The sequence below is a fragment of the Polyodon spathula genome, chromosome 15, assembly GCF_017654505.1.
Source record: "Polyodon spathula isolate WHYD16114869_AA chromosome 15, ASM1765450v1, whole genome shotgun sequence".
Taxonomy (NCBI): domain Eukaryota; kingdom Metazoa; phylum Chordata; class Actinopteri; order Acipenseriformes; family Polyodontidae; genus Polyodon; species Polyodon spathula.
Genome location: NC_054548.1, coordinates 12,796,088 through 12,819,398, shown reverse-complemented (window position 1 = coordinate 12,819,398; position 23,311 = coordinate 12,796,088). Strand labels below are relative to the sequence as shown.

The 23,311-nt window shown below is 35.8% G+C and overlaps 1 protein-coding gene across 2 annotated transcripts in view; it reads right to left on the bottom strand.

Moving 5' to 3' along the window:
* LOC121327756 (nucleoside diphosphate kinase 7-like) overlaps nucleotides 1–23,311 on the bottom strand; it is a 65,357-nt gene that overhangs the window by 15,404 nt on the left and 26,642 nt on the right. For both annotated transcript variants that reach the window (XM_041271940.1, XM_041271941.1), the window contains 3 exons: nucleotides 21,198–21,262; nucleotides 10,017–10,085; nucleotides 740–841 (listed from right to left, as the gene is read on the bottom strand). In XM_041271940.1, the coding sequence (XP_041127874.1) occupies nucleotides 740–841; nucleotides 10,017–10,085; nucleotides 21,198–21,262 (236 nt within the window). The remainder of the gene's footprint in view (nucleotides 1–739; nucleotides 842–10,016; nucleotides 10,086–21,197; nucleotides 21,263–23,311) is intronic.

The window sequence follows — 23,311 nt, the reverse complement described above, 5'->3', positions numbered from 1 at the left end:
TGCCAGTGTATGTGCATACATCTGTTGATGTGGATAACTGTCGAATTCAATCAGAAATAATATTGTATTTGTAGTTATGCTTGAATTCCCACAAATTGTAAAGTGTCAAAAGCTAAAACATTTGATACAATTATATGGGGTCACTCTCCGAGTACAGACTTATTATATTCGCAAAGGTAACTAGGGGGAAAAAAAAAAAAAAAAAAAAAAGAGTCAATACCCTATTGGCTCCATAACTGTTCTTCCAACAGTTTATGCAGTCACATGAGTAGATTTCATTGAACATTAAACCTAATGGGTTACACAACTGCTGCTTTGGTATACTGCAGTCTATTTTTGGACAAAAAGAGAAGTATGAACCAAGAATAGATTACAAAACCTCTACAATAGTCTGTGCCTTGACAATGCTTGGATTGATTTCCTTGTTCCTTCCACAACTGCTTCACTGTAGACATTCCCAATTAGAAAGTAATGTATCTCTGTATACACATGCAAATTTTTGTGATGAATAATACTGTAGGCAGTAAGATGACATTCAGACATGCAAACACATTAAGCTGGTATTTACAGAGAAACATCAAATCATGACGAGTGCCTCAACAAGTGCAGACTGAATCTGGCACAAAGTGTAGGCTGTGTTTAGGGTGACGCTATAAAAAGCTGGACCAAATTATAATTATTTATTTATTTTTCATTTTTCATTTTTTTTAAACGTATGAAGATCATACAAATAACTTACAGGGTCAGCTGGCCCGCAGAATTCTCGAAATGTCTTTGGAGCCTCTGATCCATGGATCTCTAATGCCATACAAGGTCCAGAGCACAGCTCTGCAACCATACCCTGTCAACAAACAAAACAAAAACAATGTGAAAACTTTAATCAAGAAAGAGTACTGTTATGAAGGAGTCCTGGAGACATACTGAGGCACTCTATGACGTCAAGCTGCTATCATTTCAGGCTACAAAACAAAGACAATTGTCTCCATTGTAGCCTACCATTATATATTTTTTTAAAGGTTTGCACTTTTTTAAAGTGAAGAAACATGCCTTTTATTTGGCAAGCAATTATGTTAATCTAGAATGGTCTTTGATACAGTTCTAGTATTTGTTTGCGAAATATCATAATTACGAGGGAGCTTGTGGGTGTTACAATGCTTCAGGCAGTACGCAGTTACTCTCATTTGTTAAATTAGTGAAGATCCTGAAGATTCTTCTAGGTTGGAACCCAGATTGTGTAGACCGCACAAGGAGTACTGCTGGACTTGCCCCATTGAAAAATGTATCACCTACTCTATTTTTTATACTGTGATTGTTATTGGAAATTACAGACTGGTCCACCTACAGCTGCAGTAAATACTGGAAGCTAGTTAATTATTCCCAAGATTTTCACAATCAATAAATAAATCTATGTTTATTTACTTTTTTTTTTTTTTTTTTTTTTAGTACTTAGTAATTGCCAATTATTTTATTATTTTCTCCCAATTTGGCATATCCAATTATTATTATTATTATTTTTTTTTAGGCTCAGCTCACCGCTACCACCCCCGTGCTGACTCGGCAGTGGTGAAAACAAACACACAGCGTGTGCCGACAGCTGACTGCTTTTTTTCACACTGCAGACTCACCATGCAGCCACCTCAGAGCTACAGCGTTGGAGGACAACACAGTTCTGGGCATCATACAGGCAAGCCTGCAGGTGCCCGGCCAGACTACAGGGGTCGCTGGTGCGCAGAGTACACCCTGGCCGACCTAAGTCACCCCCCAGGCGGCGCTCGGCCAATTGTGTGCCGCCCCCTGGGAGCTCCCGTCTGAAGTCGGCAATAGAATAGTCTGGACTCGAACCGGCGACCTCCAGGTTATAGGGAGCATCCTGCACTCCACTTGGAGTGCATTTATTTTTAAGCAACCATTTAAAACATATATGCCAACACAGTCATAAAATGTCATGCTCAACTTGCATACTGTTCTGCTATTTTAATTGTCCACACAATTCAAGATCCACCAGATGGAATTAATGGTACACTTATGCTTCATTTACAATGCGTGCTGGGGCCGGCCATGGCCATTTCAATGCTTTGTTCTAATGTGGCCAACCTTGGAAGTTGTTGTCATTCGTCAAAAGGTCACTGGGGATTGTAAGATAATACTGTTATGTGTTTTAAAGAAAGAAACTTGTAGCAGTACAAGGTAGCCAACAATAAATGCAACACCTTTTTTTTGTTTTAATGTGTTTTACTAGGTTACGGAGAATTCAGAACAATTGGATATGAACTTTGCTGACAACTGCAGATGCTTTTTAGTGAGACTGAACAGACCTGAACAATCTGATTTGGCAAACTCTGCCACCTTCTACCTTCCCAGTTCCAAAAAAACTGGGACTTCTTCAGTATCTCTTGAACAAGAATACACTTAGTTCCCACAAGGAACCATGGGAAAGTAGGATTTGGAAACAAAAACATTTATCTCTGGTTTACAACTTGTGAAACTTTGTTGTGATATATTTTAAAATCATATTTCTGTTCTTGGGAATTAGTACAGTCAACTCCACTTAATTGCATTTGGATAACTGCATAATGCAAACCACGTTTGAGTGGTTAAAAAAAAAAAAATTTTCAATAGCAGCGACATAGAGAGCATAGCAACGGCATAACAGTGGGAATAGCAGGCAAGAAAGTCACAGTAAATGGCAAAGTGAATCTGTAAAACACTCGAGCCTCAGCACACTACAAGCCTTCATGGAGGCAAATGGTTGATAGTTTTGCGACAGTTTTTAACAGTTGTTTGTCAGCCGAATACTGTCCATGCTTCCATTAAACATTGTTTTGCTATGTTCTATTTACAAGATCTATAGTAAGGTACTGTACACACCTGTTTAACTTTTACCTCTTACTGTACTGTATTACATTAACTTACTCTATGCAGGCTGTTGTACACTGTACATTATTTTACTTTTCATACAATGCGCTGCCAGAGAATAATGTTGTCTGTATTAAATGCACAAAGTATTTCAAGTTGATGAATAATAGTGCAGGCAGTAAGATGACATTCAGACACTCATATTAAACTGGTATTTAGCGAGAAACATCTATTTTTCTAAACTTGTACAGTATTGGGGGTTACTTACAATTAGGTATTTGTAATAAAATATACAAAAAGAACTTAAAATAACTTATTTTATGCAGACTGTTATATATATTATTTTACAATGTTTTATTTTTCTGAACTTGTTCAGTATTTTAAAGTTACTTATAATAAAACATAAGTGAAAAATACAGTTATGAATCTGATCAAAATGGTCATATATACATGTACACATACACATAGACCTATTATCATTGTATACCATTGTATTCCCTCACTCTGGTTATATCAATAACCTCACACCGGTCCACAGCCCATACATCTTATTGTTATACGTTGTGTGTATTATGTTGGTGTATAGCTGTGCTTTAAATATACTATTATAAAAGCAAGCTACAAGCCTGATGCATGGATACTGTGCTGTGTCAAGTTATTGTCTAAATATGAACAAATACACATACAGGACAGGTTAAATCCATAAGATTCATTGTCAGTTAGAATCAGAATGTGTTGCAAAAACTTCAATAATTGCACACACAGCTGAACTCATTTAGCTACTATGGGTAAGGTACTGGAAGGGTTTCTCCAAAACCCTGCTAAGATTGGCCACATTTGCAAATACAATAGAATATTTTTAAATTGATACAACACATTGTTTGGGCAGAATTGTACAGAGAGTTGAAAGAAGAAACAAGTCTATGAATGTGCGCAAGTTTCTTCTACATACAAACAAGGACAAATAGCCGCTTACAGTTTGAAAAAGTAGCAAGAACAAACTGTAACTGTAGGTGAATACTTTTTACATAACCTAAAAAAAATAAAAGCAAAAATCTGCAGGAATATATAGTAAATCAAGAATGCCTTACAGTGTTTTTAAACAGTGATGCAATACTGCCTTGGATGCAGTTTTAAAACATTTCATAAATCTTGCATTAAACAAATGTGTTGAATTGATTTTGAAGTTACTTTATGAGTTGGAGCAGATGGGTCAAATGTACCCTTGTACATTCATGGTAAATATATAGTATATTCCAATTGTGGGCCACCAACAATATTTTATATATCACCTTTCTCAGTAGTTTTACAGTAAAGACTTTAAACTACAATGACTAAATGAGCTGGAAGTCAAATCTCTTTTTGATTAAACGGACAAGGTTTTACAACCACAACAGAACACTACTATGCAAAACACTTGACCTGAGTTTTGATTTTTTTTTGCACCATAGGAAAATCTGAAGCTACTCACAGGACAATAAAAAACACATATACACACACCCACACACTACAGGAATCAAAGGTCATCTTAAGTTATTTTAGTTAATAGCCAATAGCAGCGACATAGAGCGCATAGCAACGGCATAACAGTGGGAATAGCAGGCAAGAAAGTCACAGTAAATGGCAAAGTGAATCTGTAAAACACTCGAGCCTCAGCACACTACAAGCCTTCATGGAGGCAAATGGCTGATAGTTTTGCGACAGTTTTTAACAGTTGTTTGTCAGCCGAATACTGTCTATACTTCCATTAAACATTGTTTTGCTATGTTCTATTTACAAGATCTATAGTAAGGTACTGTACACACCTGTTTAACTTTTACCTCTTACTGTACTGTATTACATTAACTTACTCTATGCAGGCTGTTGTACACTGTACATTATTTTACTTTTCATACAATGCGCTGCCAGAGAATAATGTTGTCTGTATTAAATGCACAAAGTATTTCAAGTTGATGAATAATAGTGCAGGCAGTAAGATGACATTCAGACACTCATATTAAACTGGTATTTAGCGAGAAACATCTATTTTTCTAAACTTGTACAGTATTGGGGGTTACTTACAATTAGTTATTTGTAATAAAATATACAAAAAGAACTTAAAATAACTTATTTTATGCAGACTGTTATATACATTATTTTACAATGTTTTATTTTTCTGAACTTGTTCAGTATTTTAAAGTTACTTATAATAAAACATAAGTGAAAAATACAGTTATGAATCTGTTCAAAATGGTCATATATACATGTACACGTACACATATACCTATTTTCATTGTATACCATTGTATTCCCTCACTCTGGTTATATAAATAACCTCACACTGGTCCACAGCCCATACATCTTATTGTTATACGTTGTGTGTATTATGTTGGTGTATAGCTGTGCTTTAAATATACTATTATAAAAGCAAGCTACAAGCCTGATGCATGGATACTGTGCTGTGTCAAGTTAGAGTCTAAATATGAACAAATACACATACAGGACAGGTTAAATCCATAAGATTCATTGTCAGTTGGAATAAGAATGTGTTGCAAAAACTTCAATAATTGCACACACAGCTGAACTCATTTAGCTACTATGGGTAAGGTACTGGAAGGGTTTCTCCAAAACCCTGCTAAGATTGGCCACATTTGCAAATACAATAGAATATTTTTAAATTGATACAACACATTGTTTGGGCAGAATTGTACAGAGAGTTGAAAGAAGAAACAAGTCTATGAATGTGCGCAAGTTTCTTCTACATACAAACAAGGACAAATAGCCGCTTACAGTTTGAAAAAGTAGCAAGAACAAACTGTAACTGTAGGTGAATACTTTTTACATAACCTGAAAAAAATAAAAACAAAAATCTGCAGGAATATATAGTAAATCAAGAATGCCTTACAGTGTTTTTAAACAGTGATGTAATACTGCCTTGGATGCAGTTTTAAAACATTACATAAATCTTGCATTAAACAAATGTGTTGAATTGATTTTGAAGTTACTTTATGAGTTGGAGCAGATGGGTCAAATGTACCCTTGTACATTCATGGTAAATATATAGTATATTCCAATTGTGGGCCACCAACAATATTTTATATATCACCTTTCTCAGTAGTTTTACAGTAAAGACTTTAAACTACAATGACTAAATGAGCTGGAAGTCAAATCTCTTTCTGATTAAACGGACAAGGTTTTACAACCACAACAGAACACTACTATGCAAAACACCTGACCTGAGTTTTGATTTTTTTTTGCAGCATAGGAAAATCTGAAGCTACTCCCAGGACAATAAAAAACACATATACACACACCCACACACTACAGGAATCAAAGGTCATCTTAAGTTATTTTAGTTAATAGCCATACTATTCTTTCTCAGCTTTGCCAAACATGCTTATCTTTCTGACTCAAGGAATCAGCCTAGTCACAAACACACTGCAATACTGTTGCTAGGGTAGAGAGAGGGCACTCAGAGTTCATTCACCCAAGATGAAGAGCAGTGTACAGCATGATATAATTCACTGTGTATGATGATTGGGCCCAAAAACAAGGCACTTGATAGGTCTGAAAAACCCTAACCTTAACCCTAACCCCTCCTTCCACCTCAAACACAGCTCCCAGTAATACTGAAAGCTTATTGATTCCATTATTTGTAGTGTTATAAATGCATTGCTCCTGAAAACCATTTTATCTCATCAGTCGTCATGGGTCCAGCTGGGACATGTTCTATGAACAATGTATTTAAGTCGCCTATGGGGACATTAAATATACACCAAGGTCTTTTCATTCATATCCATTTCCCCCCTTTGAAATATGTTACCACATTGTTTATTAATTAATACTTTTTTTAGTGGAGAGTCTAGTGGGGAAAGAGCTGAAGGTGAAGGAAAGAGCTAAAAGTGAAGGAAAGAGCTACCACCATATAATACAATTAATAGGTAAACTGTGCCTAACCTCACACTTACCCTAATCAAATAATACATTTTTATGACTATTTTGCTGTAACAAAGTGCACCAATCCACAATTCCAATTAAACTCCACACCTAAATGTGGTTCATTTGGTTTGAAGGAGGTTATTAAGTGACTAGCCCTAGTTGCAGAGTGATCTTACATCATAACCCAATGCAAGACACCATGGGAAAATTTCAAAAGCTGTTTCAAAAGTTTCAAGACCTGGAAGAATAATTATTAGAGATTAGCACTTTTTACCTAATACAGGTACAGATCATTATTTAAAGTAATATAAAAACAAAAGATCAAACAATCTGCATTTCAGGAAATTTAGATTACATGAGGCTGTCATACATGATCTATGGGAGAGAGCAGTTTAATAAATATTGCCCAAACAGTGCAGGATACCTTCCATTTCCTTAGAAATGTTTCACTAGGGGAACATGTTGTTTTAGGGTCAGCATGGTGACTAGCAGCAAAGCCATTAACAGCCCTCAATTTCTAGACCATTCCCATTATGTGTTGTGTTGGCGACACTCCCATTGCCATATGCACCCCTATGGGATTTCACCTCCCATGTTACTTACTGTATTTTGCAACTTAACATTCTCTCTCTGTCTCTTGATACAGGCTTATGTTTTGTTTTGTTTTAATCTTATGTAAAACTATTAAAAAAAAAACAACAACCATGTATAATTCTAACTATAGACCATGTTTATTCCATCAGTTTAATGAAATGGTTAAATAACACAGTGTGTGGTTTTATAGGGTGTATTGTATATTAATATAAAATAAAATAAACTTGATTATATTGTGTTTGCATTTTAGCAGTACTAGTAATAAAAAAGTATGTTTCTGCAAGCTTTTTATTTTAAAATTATTTTAAATTCCATGATACCGCGATATGGAAATTATTATCAATATCATATGTGCACATCACTAGAACCTGCTTTACATCATGACTGCCGTGCAGGCATCATTTGTGATATAATTTTATTGTGAATAAGAAAAAATTGGTGACATTGGGTGTTTAACTCAACTGTATGCATAAAACGTGACCAGCGGGTTTGTGAGATGATATTAAGAGAGGTAATTTCTAAAAGAACCTCTGGAGTATGGCAAGCGGTTTATGAAAAATCGTGATAATAAAACAGAGCATGATATTAAGCAAGGGGATGTAAAATGGGTTAATCTATATATATATATATATATATATATATATATATATATATATATATATATATATATATATATATATATATATATATATATAAAAAAAATCAAAGCAAAGCAAATGCACAGTTCCGGAACAGATTTTGAAGATGCTGCTCAATCTGCGAATAGCAATTCATTCCGGGTTGTTAAAAATGGGCATCAAGTGAAATATAAACTTTTTAATACAATACTTTTTTTTTTTAATTGATTGAACTTAAAAATCAGTAAATTATATTTAGAATATACACGTCATTGATTCATTATTGATGTATTTATTATTTATGCAGGAAGTCAACCAATTGAGATCGTTGCCTCATTTGCAAGGGGTTGGTGGTAAGCAACTTAGGAGGATACCGTCCTCAAACAAACTTCAAGCACGTTTGAAATAATGTTTGTAATGTTCTCGCATTGTTACTTAGAAAATACAGTTTTAGAGGAAAAAACTAACAATTAAAAATTGATAGTTGTTTCCTATTATAAGACCAGTGTATACACATTATTTAAACTGAAAAATCAAATGTCAATCCACATTTGTCTAATCACTGTTTAAGTGAAAGTAAAAAGAAAAGTATGCTTATTAAATGTTTTTAATATTCTCATAAATCATAGGAAGAGCTCTATAAACCATATTGAGAGCTCTACTGGGCTATTGAGCTTATATAATAACAGTCAGGTAAAAGTAGTTCAATCAAATTAGATACATTTAAATAAATCCTAACGAGATCTAAATTGCAATTTATTAAAAAAAATTAAATAAATTACAATTTAGATTTAGAAACATACTTGTCACTGTATTTGTTTTTGCAAGGCTTGCTGCTGTGGCATTTAGAATTAAACTGAACTCCCTTATACACACAGAAGCACTTCTTTGCTTGACAAAACTGAAACCTTGCATAGCCCCACAAGGAAAAAGTTTGTTTTCTTTGGGTACTTCGTCCAAAGTAGGAATTAACTAAATCGGACAATTGGAATTCATTCCAACTGTAAATGCATTCCAGAGATCCTCCAGCAGACCAAAGAACGAAGAAGCTGCCTCTTCTTTTGTTTTGTCCTTTGCTTGTTTGACACTTTCCATTTTGTAATTTGACCAAAACAATTTGCTCAAAGACCGAAATAACCTTTCAGTTCGTTCTTTGATCATTTTTAAATGCTCAAATCATGAAATGGTTACTTTTGTCGGTGATTGACCGAATCTTGACTATAAGTGTAACATATGTTTAAATATAAAAGAGAGATCTGATTGGATTTACATTCCAAGCTGTCCAGGTAGCTCAGCATACCTAGGCAATATGATCAAAATAGCAGATTCAGGGTACTGTTAAATCAGCTCCACAGTCACAAGCTATGTGGGGACCATGGAAACAAGATTTTGTAGCAGCGTTAAAGACAAATTCCATGACACATCCTTCTGCCACACTGACATATATTGTGTTCACAGTATGTGTCTGAGTAGGGTTGCAAAGGACTGCCATTACTCACTTTCCTGTTTTGGGCTAAGTAGGAGTATGCAGGATCAGATGATATAGTACAAAAACAAGTCAATTATATCATCCCCTTTGTTTGACTGCTCCAGTTTTAATGTCATCATCTCTAGCACTGCTGGAGACAGCTAAGGAAATGCACTCTCACTGTCCGTGAATATGGGCAATAGTAAACGGGTTGTTAGTTTTGAAATATGTACAAAACATACACTTAAAAAGGGAGACAAACATTTGTTATGGTAACATAGGAAGTTAGAAGATGTCATTCCCAAGTTGAAATACACACTGCAATATTGATTATGATTTATTTATTTATTTATTTATCAATAATGGTACCAGGGAGAATTATAAATGGAATATTATGTACGAGATCACTGGTCTTTTGATTTTTTATTTACCTTTACTTCTTATGTGACAGCCAGAACCCTTTAACTCATGGAAGGTGTGGTGGAAGATGTACTAATCTACTAGTCTAAACATTGTAACCATTTGGTACAAATATTAAAAGGTAGACTGTGTTCGGTACTTACAGTGTACTCGGCGACAACTCCTTTGTAAATCTCATAAAACTCTTCTGCATTTGCACGGTCCATATTGAACTGTAACAAGAAAATAATAAAGACACATAAGACAATACTACTGGAATCTTTAGAATTACAGATACACCGCCTTAAAATGTTGCTCTATGGAAAAAAAAAAAATGAAAATCCACTGACTGGCAACAAAATGCATGCCATTCTTTACTTGCTTAGGTATAACAGCTTAAAACAAGATAATATTAACAACATTTTTAAAAGAGAAAAACATTATTTAAAATAGTGGTTTAATTTGATCTCAGTGGATACATGACCCTGTATAAATAAGGGCAGAAGACAAAAGTAAATTAAGTGATACAGAACCCAAGAGAAGTACATTATATGGCCAATGCCAGTGAAAGTAATGTCACAGCTCTGGATCACCGATATAAATGTGCTTGAAGCAGGTTTGTAACATGCTAATGAGTATGCACCTCTCTGATATTAGTCCCATCCAATATGGAGTTAAGTCCTTAGAAGATGCTTACAAAATACAAGACAAATAAACCATATTAAAAACATATTCTGTACAGTTTACCTACCATTGTAACTGTGACTCTGTCCAGTCATGGGAAAAATTTAGTTTTCTCTCCAGCTATAAACATCTGGAACATTTTATTTTGAGTACATTACATTTTTCCCATAACTAAGCTTAATGTAACTAGTCTAGTGGGTTCAGTTATTGGTTATAGGCTCATAATATTTAGCAAAGCTTTTTTTTGGCTCCATATGGTATCAATACTTTTTTATTAAAAGTATTACATTAAAAACCCTTTCATTTTCTGAAATGAATCAGATATTAATTGTGCAGAATAGTTTCAGCAGCAACCATAATTTTAAAAAAGTACACAAATTTCAGGGTTTTGGCATGTTATAGGACAGGCTGTACAGCTTTGTGGCGGAGTGTCCCACCCCTTTATGTTTATTAAGTGTTTTAAGTTGTCTGTAGTGTGTTAATGTTGGTGTTTATGTATAAAATGGGATACGAGCACAAGTGTTTAAAATGTATATTTGTATTTAGGCATGAGGATTGCACAGCACTTCACATGCAGGTAAAATAATATGTGAGCACAGAGATTTGCACTTTTATTAATTCATGTGCAGTTGTACTGAGACTCCAACTGAATGACTGATTGTGTGGGTTGTGTGTTCGTGAGTGGAGAACAGGAGAAAGAAGGAGAGAGTCTGTTAACAATTGCTATTTCGTTCTGTCCGTCCACTTTGTTTGTTTGTCTGTCTATGTACGTTGCCCAACACACCCTTTATTTTCAGTCGTGTATTTTGTTTAAATCTTTTGTTTCTTTATTATTTAATAAATACACTGACCGCAAAAGCATCTCAGTTTTCATCTGCCAGTCCTGGCTGTAGAGTCTATTTCTGGTCTGATGTCACCCCTGCAAAGCCATCATCCTGTTCACAGGCTTACAAATAAATTCTATGTCAGGGGATAGCAGTCTAATTCACTAGCTTTTTATACCTCATTCCTGTATTTGATTCCAAAATTATTCTGTCCTGCATCAGTCTGAACTTGAGAGAGGCAAGGAGAGGGGCTAAATGGCAGGAAGTGTTTAGGTCACAACTTCTTTGAAATCGTATGATTACTATTGTTATTATTATAAATGGGCTCCGTATATGCTTAGCCGTTATCAGCATACGAGAGTCGAGCATCTCACACAGTACAGCATAAGAATCTGAAATGCCCTTTTGTGTAATAAGTATGTCAGCTCATTTTGTTTTTCTAAAAAGCATTTGATCTATATATTCTAGTACTGGGAGCCAAGCGTTTATTGTAGTTGGTCACTCTATTACTGTTACAGATCTACCAAACAGCAATGAATATTGATGTACTGTCCTAGATTAAAAGAACATGATTTTAAATATCCCTTTCCCTTTAAAATCACTCCAATAACAATATTAGGTTTAATGTGACAAAGCCATCAAGAACTGCTGCATGACCTTGGATTATTTTTTCCCCTAGATTGAGTGCTTCTTTGTTGCACTTGTCTGCACCCTTTTCTCTTTCCATTGAACTGTCATGTCCACAGCAGATGCTCTGACAGCAGCGGCCCAGCACTGTTGATAAGCAGAAGGAGACTATCTTTCCAGGGAGCCTGTTCCATTCGACAGAGTCTGACTCATCTCTGCAGATATCTCTTGCTGAAACAGAATGCCTCTGCTTGCTCTTTTATAACAGTGTGTGCCAGGCCAACAATCACATACAACACCTTGGTAAGTATGAATATTCTTACACCACCACCAGGACAAATGAGTGTATGGGCTGAATACAAATGTATCCTCCCAACACAACCTCAATTATGCAGCCGATGGACATGGGTGTCATTAACAACTTCAAAGAACAGAACAGTTACTTGCTGTGGACGTTTTCTGCACGGTATGCCAGAATTTGTGAAACTGGCTACAAAGCTGCAGGCAAAACTGAAATGGATTTATAGCAGATGGTGGTACATCATAAAAAGCAGACAATGTTGGACATTTCTTATTTTAAAACGTGTTCTTTAGACTTGATTGTAAAGTACAACCCTTTTTTTATCTTTGCTTTACCCATTGTAAGGACAATTGTAGTACATCAGTGGGTAGTACTATTTGTATAAGCCTACTCCCTTTTTTTTGTTGTTTTACACATGCGTGAAGTAATCAGTTCTGTTTGGGTATTTTGGATTTCTCATGTTAATTTTTTAACACTAACATTTAAAACATATGTATTTCAGTGACACATTTGTACAACCACAGTACATATCATTGTTCCATATAAATACACTTGAAAATGTTTTTTTTTGGCTTATAACTTTCAGTAATGACAACCTTTTACTGGGAACTGAGAGGTTGTTAATAAGCGGCATCTACTGTGTGTGTGTGTGTGTGTATATATATATACATACATACATGCAGTATATAGTAAATATGGACTGGAGAGCAGGGCTACAGTGGAAAATGATTGACCCGAGGATAGACTACTGTTACCTACAGGGGGTTATAATGCCCGAAGCTGAGGGCATTGCGCCCTGGAGGTAACAATAGTCTTCCCGGGATGCATTTTATTTTCCACTATTAGCTGAGTCCTTTTTTACATATATAATATATAAGTCATTCAAAATAATGTGTGGCAAGGTTGGATAGTAAATATGACTTTATATACTGTAAAGCCATAAATATTTATAGGTTAAATAATATTTATAAATAAAATAGGTTTTATGTGTGTGATTCGCCAAATATTTTGGTTGCAAATATTTATGACTTTACAATATTTTGTTTAAATATAGCTTATACAGTATAAGTAAATAACTAAATAACAAATAAATAAAAGACAATGTTTTTTATGTTCATACCGCAATTTTTATTTATTTATTTATTTTTTGTAGTATGTTTTGCAATAAATCTTCTGTTAAGTCACAGACTCGCTGTTGAGCAGTTTTTGCATTCAGCCATTATATCCTGTTTAGGAGTGGAGGAGAAGGGAGTTCATTTGAAAAGGGGCGGGACTGACAGTGATGGGAACCAATCACATGACAGAAAGAGACTATTGCCCTATGATGCCAATCAAAGGCCTGAATTTGCAAGCACTGATGTGTGTGTGTGTGTGTGTGTGTGTGTGTGTGTGTGTGTGTGTGTGTGTGTATATATATATATATATATAAAAAAACACACATACAAAGGAATAAATGGAAGGAAAAACAACCAGTATTGCATATTACATGTGCTAAATAAAGCTGTTACTGTACACAAGATGCTTATCTTTTTTCTTTAGTTTCATTGGGCACTGTTTTCCTCAAGGCAGGAAAGTCACACTTCCTAAATATGGATGTGGCAATATGCAGTCAACCAGGCCCACATCATAGCATTTGACAGTGACATGTTCTCTTAACAAGCTAAGCTCAGGTCATAAAAGCATGTGTTGTCACACCAGTGCACTGGATTACCTGCTCAAGTACAGTGAAAGGGCTATCCTGCACGAACAGTTTGTGACAGACTAACCAGCGCACTGGAGGTCAATACTTGTTAAGCAGATGGAATGCACATAATAACAATGTAAACCAACTACCCCGATGGTTGACAGTCTCCTGATCATATTCATTACTGAATAGTGTATGTAAGCCAGCTCATATATCTCAGTGTGCCCTTGCAGCTTGCATTATAAATGGTACTGTGTCACAAAATCTCCTTGGTTTTGTTCTGCAAAAAAGGCATTCCGGAATTACTAAATGTAACAGGAGTAGGGATTTTACAGTTAAGTGTGAAGCTTATGAAGCATGATTAAGAGTAGGCTTCAGTTAATTCCGTTATACTAAATATAAAAACAATAGTAAGAAAAAATGCCAGTGCAGCTATTAACTTGGTGAGCTGTGAGTAGACAGACCATATATATTATAGATTACATATTAAGAAAAAAACAGGAGATCCACTCGGGTGACTGGTCTGAGTAATTAGTTTCCTGTCAATACAGGGGCCAGCAGATTTCATTCAATTGAGACTGCAGACAAGCTGAAATCAATAGGGCAGGCATTTAGATCAAGTGAACTGAACAGCATCGGGGGCTTCTCATATCTGGAAAATTAGATGTTTGTTAATCTCCAAATCGGCATGCTTTACACCAAAAATAAACAGGTGAAAGCATTTGGTTCTTTGCTTTCCTGTTAACAAAAGGTCAAAACTAGGCCTCCATTAACATGAACCCACAGAGAATCAATAGGACAGATACTGACACTAAAGGCAGCAAATTCATTTAATTATTAAAACAGCACAGTATCATTGGGGATTTCAAGTAGATGAAATTAAGGTAAAAAAAAAAAGGCTTCAAGGCTTAGACAAACACATTATCTTAAAGTGGAGCTGCCGAGGATGGCAGTACTGGTACGCTACTGTTGCTTTATTTATTTATTTATTTTTTTTAAGTCATTTATGGGACCTACTGCATGTCAATTTAAAATAGTTATTATCAAGTATTTTATGTGACTATTCAGAGTCATTGGTGTCACATAATATTCCCTACATTCCACCAGTAACTGGATCATGAGAAATCTGTAAGAGCAGGCAGGCATTAGTTTACTGTACAATGGCTGCATTACATTAGTGTGTGGGATTGAGATTTCAACAAGATGACCATGCTGATTTGTGGACTTAGTGAGGCAAACAATTAACGGGCTAAATTACATGCTCTGTTATCGAGCACGGTATTTAAAACAATGGGGTTTTCCCAGTAGAAGGCAGGGAAAAATGTCGATACTATTGGCAATTATTTTCATCTGGATTAGGTGGCCACAAAAAACTTGAATCCTTGTGGGGTAATAAACTAAACTAAACTGAATCTCAGTTGTAATACCTAGAATTAAACATACCTTAATACAGCGTGACATGTCCCCAGGTGTTGCTACAACTGTTTAACGTACCTGTAATTTTTCTTTTCATTGTTAACATCCTGACAACTTTTTACACTTGTAAACTTTACAGTATTGCCAACCACACCTCTGCAGAAATCATGAGACAAACTATTAGAAATCAAGAGATTTGGCTTTCGATTTGCAAGATTTTATTTTTCAAAACATGAACCAATATTTCAATGCTAAGAGATAACCAATTTTTAAAAACCTCATTAACAACAGCATAAATTGAGTCTATAACACCTCAAATCAATTACAAACTTCTATTAGTCCTTCTCAAAATGCATAACAAAATCAGACAATCCAGATCACCATTCAACATTACAAACAACATAATTTATTATCGCACTTGTTACTGCTGTACAGACAGCCGCTGTGATGACAGCTACTGTAGTGTTGCATGTTTAGCAGTATGAAGAAGCTGGAAAGCAGCTGCTACAGTCTGAGTTGAATTTGCATTCACAGTGTTTGCGCTTCTTTGAGTTTTCCACCATGACTAACATATCTTTTGAAAAGCGAAAAATCCCGAGATCCACCAGTACTGTCGCGAGATCACGAGCAGGCATTAATTGCTCTACTGCACTGCTAGTGTAAGGATTTTTGCCCACATTGTCAAACAGGTAACAGAGCAATAACAATCCATGATGTGGAACAGAAGAGAAAAACCACAGCCTTGGTATGCGTTTTTTTTTTTTTTAAACTGCTCTTCATCCAGTGATTTAGAGGAGACAGATCTCAAACCCCAGTGCATTAGAACAGACATTTTGAAAAGAGTTTTGAAACAGACTTTAAAGTATACAAGTGTAAAAGGTTGTCAGGATGTTAACAATGAAAAGAAAAATTACAGGTACGTTATTTTAATAGTTCTAGCAACACGTGGGGGACGTATGTTGTTATATTTTTTGGAACCCCACTACTTACTCTAAGATGTTTTATTAAGCATTATGCTACGTTATACCCGTTAATAATTTTGAATGTCTAACTGAAATCACCTATTGTCTACAACATTGATTTGTTAAACAATTAAAGTTGGTAAGCTATATTCCAAAGAGGATAGCTACAGAATCCCGTCTAATCAAGACAGATACTGATTAACTTCATTTTAGATGGATGAAACACTTATCAAGACTTACAATAAGCTCCTTCCTACATATTGAGTAAAATCACAATGAGAACTTACATACATACTGTTGGAAGTATGTTAGGGACATTTATTTTTTTGGAAGTATAGAAATTTCAAAGAACCGATTATCATCCTACAATAAGTGACAAACAAAATGCATGTGACAGGGAAACTGCCAGTAACTCATTATTATGTTTGTAACAGGGAGAGATCTGTGCTGACTCTGCTGGCGCGTTCATGGGCTGCAGGAAGAGGGTGGCAGTCGCCCAACAACCGCCTGTGAGTCATGGCAGTGACACGGGGAGGTGGGAAAGTGGGTGTGTGGACTTTCCCCCTCTCTGAATGGCTGAGAGGCGGGTCTTGGGTGATTGTTGGTCCTATAAAATAACGCTCTGTTGTTTACTCAGGTCTGCCCATTTAGACGCGCCAAGAGTACGGAAGCTCTGATTCAGGACCGGGAATCAGCCGGGAGAAAAATAAAGATTCACAGCGAGACAGAGAGAGAGAGCGGTGAATCCTTGGGCAGACCCCGGCGTATTGTAAAAGAGCAGGCTAGATAGCCGATAGAATAGGACGGTGATCCGGGTCGTGCGGGTAGCGGCGACCGGGATAACGCTGCCGAGTGCAGCACCTTTTATTTGTAGTTTTATTACTGTTTTATTTTTCCTTGTTCTTTTCGCCTTCTGTTTTCATTATTATTTCTTTGAGCACCTGCGAGTGCACTTGCTGTTTGTGTACCAGCTGTGGTATTTCCGTGGTGCTGTCTATCATCGTTGATAGGCAGCCCACGGTCAACAGTGCCCTCTGCCGGGGAAAAATAAGAACCGGTCCAAAATAAAACTGGGCACCTGTGTGGTGTTTCCAAGTACACCTGTCTGTCTCCTGGTCAGTGAATTACCCACACCCCTTCCACAGTGTTCTTTATCTAAGAATTAACATTATTACTATGGCTTTGTATCAAACAGTATATATTATACTGTATATAACATATGGTTTGTTTGAGATATTTACTTATAAAAAAATAGAGATCTACATTGGTAAACTTAAGTTCACTGGACAAGATAGAGTCTTCTCTTGACCTAGCCTGTTACTTCCCCTACTTCTTACTCAGATGAAACAGTGACATATCTAAATACTGCCAGCTCTGTAAATCATTAAAATAGGGTGCTTTGTGTTATACAAACTAACATGGAAAACAGTGCACACTGTTGAGGATTGTAATGTTATTTAACAACAGTCTAGTACCGTTTTCTTTTATTATTTTTTAGACTATTTCATAATTTAAAAAACATGGGTCCATAATATTTAAAAAATACATAAAATAGAAGGATTTTAAATGGTGCCAATTAAACTGGTAGCATTTTAGATTAGCTAAAAATTGTAAACAGTCATAGGGAATTGGCTGTTTTTTGCAGAACAAAGCTCTGTAAATAACCAAGTGATAGTGTGATACAGCATAATTTTTAAAGAAGGCTGCAAGGGCACAGAGTTATAACATTGATATCTTAAGACCAGATAATACAAAGCACAAAAAGATAAATAAATAAATAAATGCTGGTACAATAAAACCAGGCATTGGGGATTATAAAATTGTTTTTATAACTACTAACCAATCCTTCTATAAAGCTGCAGTGTTTGTAAGTTTACTTTTGTTTTTGGTCCGACTATACTAAAGCCATTTGGGAATGTCCAATAGGGGAAAAAATGCCAAAGGTTCTCAATGGGATTTAGAAATTAAAGAAGATGAACCACCCAGACTGAATGTCTTGATGCTAGGGCAATCCTACCTAAGGCAGTGACATATCCTTAAAAACATATCCTTGCACACAAGGACAGCATTACAGCTTAAAAAAGTAAGCTTCATTTTAGTAGACAAGAACAAAAGCAACATATTTGTGCTTTTTTGATAATCGGATACTGTTGATGTGTAGGGCTTTCACTGTTACTGTAAGTCCTTCCATTCATTTGCCCTGAATAGGCTTTATTTGAATAACAGTAAAATAGTACTGAAGCATAATTTTTAACACAAAAGCACAAATTGGAAATTGCTTTCTAGTCTGCAGCTTAAGAAGTGGTAATTTGGTAAAGAATAAAAAATATGCATCCCCTTTGAGCATTACCAGCTTTAAAAGGTGTCAATGAGCACAGTATTTAAAATAATAATACATATTAATAATGGAACTTACAAATGATATTTCTTAATATAGTACTTTATGCCAGGTGTTACTGGGTCACAAAGGGTCGAGTACATTTCCTGACAATACTTCCAAACCATGCACTGTAAGTTTTCTCATGATATGTTTATGTACAAAGGGACCAAAATAATTCCAGTAAATCTTATATTGAAGGCAACAACAGTGCTTTGTTACTGGGAGAAGCTGCATATTAGGATTGTAGTTCTTTCAAAATGAAAAACAATTTGATTTGTCTACTTTCCAGAGACTAATTGCTGTTTTTCATATTACTCTTGTGTTTTCAATGTTTTCTATTTGATTAAAGTACACCACCAATATTATTGTACAGTGTGTGATCACGTTGTATTTGCTTCACTTAGAATTTGCTCTTTCCTCAGCCTAAACAAGCTAAATAAACAAATACAAAAATAAATAAAGCTGTTATGACATAATATTATTATACAAACACAAAGGCTTACCTAACATATTTTTCAAGAGATATAGTGCATCATGTTGCAAACAGATATCACCTAAAGAAATAGTTAAAAATATTGTCTATTTGCCTGATTTCAAGCATGTTGGTACTGGACAGAAGCTGGCATACAGAGTTGTTTTTTGGTTAAAGCTAATTACAACATATTTGCCTTCGATTGAGAGAAGATAAATTGATGGCAACAGTGGAAGCAATTAGAAGGCGTAACAGGTGTTTGTGAAAGCTTGACAAATGTGCCTATGTTTGTAGTTTATCACTCAGGTCAGATCCAGTTTCACTCTCCATTTTCCATTGTCCTTTGTAATGGAGTATATGCTTTAACAAAACACACTAAGTCCTGGCTGCTCAAGTAACATTACAATGTGGTTGTTAGAACTGCCAACTTGAAAAGCTGATTTAACTTCACTTTTAGTACAGTCTCACTACTATCAAACTCATAATTAAAATGCAATTCTAAAAAAAGTTTAAAAGATGTGTTTTTTTTAAATGTAACTGATGACAGTCAAAAAAGCTTATTATTGATTTTGATCTTTAGGTTTGCTGGTCTTTGATAGACACAGTTCACACACCAAATAATCTATAGCCAAGACACCTCTTCATATCATTACTAGTTCAGGTATTTGTCAAACTCCAGAAAAGGCACCATGTCTACCTTTTGGATGGAGCATCAATATAAACAAATTATGTTTAAAATAGTTGCATCTTTTCAGCAAATTTAAACCTCTCAGACACTTCTAAATTTCTCCTGCAATAATAATAATAATAATAATAATAATAATAATAATAATAATAATATCAGCAATAATATAGATTGCAACTGCCAGGCGACATGACAGAAGCGAGTCAACGCATGGGATACATTTTAAGTGATATTTGTTTAATGTGTCCCAGTATGATTGCCTTTTATCCTTTCATGCGTTTGGGTGGGGTAGCGTGCAGCTGTCTCCAGGTAAGCTTATGATCTAATGGGATAGTATGGGACAACAGATAAGTAGTGCATACTCGCCGGCTAAGAGAACACCCTTCGGGAAGCAAGTGAAGTGTTCTTACAGCCAAAGTGTACTCTAAAATGGAGTTAGCCAACAGACACAACATGAATCAGTAAAATAAATACAAACATATATATAAACTTGTCATGATGCATGTGAGTCAGCATGTGAAATGAACTGAAAAAGTAAAAGCAAAACAATAGTCAAGTGTATGTTAATAAATTATAGTAATAAAGTAACAGACAAACCAACGTTAATAAAACTAAAGCAAAACAACACGGTCTAAAAGCTTAAATCGCTATGTACTATGAAATTAGCTGGCGGGAGTGTTTTGTCTATCACAATGGCAGAGGCAAAAATATTGGCGGTTAATTAAGGTTAACTTAATGTTAACAAGCTGTCAAACTAAATTAGCACAGCACCCCTACACACATTACACAATGCAGCAGCAATATACAAGACATGCACATTATTTAACAGAATGGTAAAGCAACTCACCAGAACGGAAAATACCAAATTGCTCGGCGACATGTGTTCGATTCATGGTTTTTTTCAAGATCTTGGATAGTCTCCAACTTTGCGTGGCAAGAGAAACAGCAGTGCATTTTGTCGTTTGTTTACATGAAATTTTGTAGCGATGAGGTGCACTCGTGGAAATCAGAATAGAAAAATAATTCAATGATATCTTCCGGAAAGATTTAATAAAGCAATCAGTGTCCCTCAAGGTACTCTCGAGATGACAATTTTTTCATTACTGTTTTGTAATTTTTTTTTTACAAAACAGTAATGTATCCACTGTGAAAGAATCGCTATCAGTGCCAAGAAGGTGTTGTTTTACGCAAAGTTCCTTTTCCTTTAGACAGAGCATTTACAAAGGGAAAAATCAGTTTCACCACAAGGGTCCCTTAGGCGAAGTGTTCACTTAGGAGGTGTTCCTGTATGCAGAGAATAATGTACTTACCATCTGCAAAGCTGATATTTTAAATCCGGCATCACTGATCGCATTAAAAATCTTCCCAGTAAGCCCTGTGAATACAAAAGAACCACATTAACAAAAACATGCCTTCACATAGCAAGCAGGTGATTGTTACATTTTAAAAGAGCACTTATTTTTCAAACGTTTTCTTTACCAGTTTTACACTTTTCGTGATCACATTTTAGTTTTATGTTTGGGGTATTTTAATTTTGTCAAAGCCTTGGATAATGATCACCACCATTTTTCTCCCTTGCAATTGATGACAATTTAGTTAGGCAACAAAACAACCCAAGCTTCCTTGTCAGGTCTGTGGTACTATACATTTGTGTTGCCATTTTTAGAATGTGAAACCAAGACCACTTTGGTCTCACTGTATTAACTGTATTGTCCATTGCAAAGTAGGAGGCTGCTTTGACTGAAACACTGATAAATTGAAGGACATGGTTGCCGTACCTAACCTGGCAGCTCACATCGAACGAAATATTAACCTGATTTGAAAATACACGACTTTCCCAGTGAAAGGACCAGCTAAAATATATAACTTATTATACTGCTATCTGGACGTTATGATTAGAATAAAATCGTTGGCTTTAGAAAATGTTGCAGGGTAGAATAGTCTTGATTATTGTGCTCAATAGTCCAAGTGATTGGAATGTTTATCCTAAATGCTCTGATGCTGTATCATGCCAACCTGAAATCTGGTGATTTTCTATAATATTGCAGCGAATCTGTGCAGAAAGAGAATGGCATGGATTGTATTTGGACAGAGGAAAGTAGAATGGGCTGTTTGGGCACAGCCTGTAGGCATTGGCTCACAAACCATTGAAAACGCAGTTAAAAGAGGTATAAAATCTGGGAAAGTAATCAACAAAATGGTTATCTGCTGATAAGCTGGCGGCGGCTTTAGCGGAGTATGCTTCATGGTACTCATAGAACACAGAACCCCTGTATCTAACAGAGCTCCACGATGTAGAACAAAGTATTGACCAAGCTCTTGATGGCGTTGTGGAAGTTAATGTCACGTGACTTAAGTGTAACATTGACATCTTTACCTTCAATTATTTATTTTCTGATGTCAGGAGAGAGTGACGCCTGATAGAAGGGGCTGTTGAAATCACAGACAGCTCGTCAGTACAGGCAAGTGCGTAATAGCGTGCTGAGCGTCGTCTATCTGACTACGAAGACATTTAGCATATTCTTTATATATTTATTATTAATTTAAAATAATATTTTGAATACATATTTTAGGACAGTTAAGCATGCATATAAGTAAGTTAACATAAGTCGACAAGACGCGCATGCAGTTGATTTAAATATCATGAATTCAGCGAGTGAATTTACTCTCTGCAGTTGTGAAAACCCAGCAACAAGAAGCTGGAAGATTGCAGTACTGAGGCACAGAGCTCACAGTGCCTCATGAAACTGCCTAGTTACCATGGCAACTTAACACTCCCAGTAGTCGCTCGATGAGGGCGGTGCCGTGTTAACCATGGCCCATGAGGCACTACTGGAAGTTGCAACACAGCAGTGTCGTTAGAGTTTATGCTTTTTTTTTTTCTTCCCCCCCAGCAATTATTTGTTTTGAAAGTGATGTTATATATAGCAAGAAACTAGAACGAGAACAAAGCTGGAATTCCCGTGTTGAACTGGGAATTTAAAACAAATTAGTGCCCTTACCCATTATGATTTTTTGTCTCGGCTGCTGAACGCAAGTAGCAGTGGATTGCTAAACCAAAAACCCACATGGGGAACAGACGCAAGTGAGATGATTGACAGAACAGGCGTTAAAGCTGCAATGGCATCTGCAAGGAGATGAGAGCGTAACAGAATGGTGAGATTCTGTTACGTAATAACCAGGTGGAGAGGGACACTACTGCTGCTTTAACACTGAACTGCTACAGAGGAGAAAATACCTTTACGAAAAATAGTTTTCAGAATCTTGTTGATGTACCAATCTTTAAAGAAAAGTCGAGGAGTGGTGTCTGCTTGTAGTTATTAAGGGCAAGACGATTGCTACAGACAGGAATGTTGATGCCTTTGTAGAACATAGCTTTAAAATGTTTGGTGGAGGACCGATCTTTATAATGGAGACGCAGCGG